Genomic DNA, 1,192 nt, shown 5'->3' with positions numbered 1-1,192 from the left:
TCAACGCGCGCCGCAGCCGACGCCTCAACCAATCCCGTCGTTGCGTCTCCCACAATGCATCGCGCCGCAGCCAGAAAGGGAAACTGCCATATTTAATTGCCACGGCTCCCCTCGTCGGTCTCTTCGTTGCCGGACGCCATAGAGTGCGGTCGACTCGTACGTACGGGACGCGTGACGTAGGAGCTTCGGTTCGGTCGAGAGCAGAAAGTGGAGAATTGGATTTCACTCACGGCACGCGGGACACGGAGCAACGATGGCCGGGACGGAGACCCCGAACGTGAAGTCTGAGACGGCGAACGCGCCAGTCGAGAACAGCAGCGAGAATATGCGCGATCGGAACCCGCCCGGCGGCGGCGGCGGCGGCGGCGGTGGCGGCGGTGGCGGAGGAGGCGGTGGCGGCCGCGGACCTCGCGGCCGAAAAGGCGGTACTCGTTTCTCCGGCGGTGGCCGTGGAGGCGGCCCCGGTGGTCCCGGTGGTCCTGGAGGTCCCGGAGGCAGGAACAACGAAGCGGTAATTTCCTTTTCTTTCTCACGACTTTTTGCGACTTATGTACCGCGAGCCAAAAGATCGCCTGGCGTCGAATGATCGTCGCCGCGTCGTACCGGCGCCATTACGTTGTCCGGTGAGGCGAAACGTAGTAATTATTTTCGGGCCGACTACGCGCTTCCCCCCGTCACTCGATCCCGCGTCCCTTCGATCGTGGATCGCGAAGATCGCGCTATTTCCGGCGCGTCGCCGCAGACGCGTGGCGAATATGGCGATTATATACGTAGAACCCTCGTCGTGGCGCATTTTTGGCGTGACGAGAGGACCGCGCGTCGAGATTTTTCCGCATTCGTTTGCCGATGTGGGAAGATTAAAATAAGATAGCTCTCGGGAGAATTGCTCCGTTTTTGGCGGGATGGCGGGTGACTGTCGAAATTGGAGTCATGGTGCATTCGCGATCGGCGGCATTACCTTTGTTACGCCTGTGATAACGCGTTAGCATTGAATCTGAAAACGTTGGGACGATTGAAAGGATATGAATCACGTCTTTAATTCTCACTCCTACGCACTCTCACACCGGTGGAGTAAATGCAAAATGGCGTTCCTTGCATCTAAAATGGCGGTGAGCGTTCTTAAATTCCCGCGTCGCACGTGCCTCGTGGAGTCGCAAAGAGATTAAGGTGTTTTTATATTATTTTACAAATG

The 1,192-nt window shown here is 57.7% G+C and overlaps 1 protein-coding gene across 3 annotated transcripts in view; it reads left to right on the top strand.

Moving 5' to 3' along the window:
* The first annotated feature begins 108 nt into the window (after positions 1 to 108).
* LOC112463843 (protein no-on-transient A-like) overlaps positions 109 to 1,192 on the top strand; it is a 14,034-nt gene continuing 12,950 nt past the window's right edge. For all 3 annotated transcript variants that reach the window (XR_003041848.1, XR_003041847.1, XM_025030466.1), the window contains exon 1: positions 109 to 511. Coding sequence is in view for 1 of the 3 variants with exons in the window: in XM_025030466.1 (XP_024886234.1) it covers positions 254 to 511 (258 nt within the window). In the remaining 2 variants the exon portion in view is untranslated. The remainder of the gene's footprint in view (positions 512 to 1,192) is intronic.

The sequence above is a fragment of the Temnothorax curvispinosus genome, unplaced genomic scaffold, assembly GCF_003070985.1.
Source record: "Temnothorax curvispinosus isolate PA1 unplaced genomic scaffold, ASM307098v1 QBEX01013717.1, whole genome shotgun sequence".
Taxonomy (NCBI): Eukaryota; Metazoa; Arthropoda; class Insecta; order Hymenoptera; family Formicidae; genus Temnothorax; species Temnothorax curvispinosus.
The sequence above is the reverse complement of the archived record's forward strand: the minus strand, read 5'-3'. Positions and strand labels throughout refer to the sequence as shown.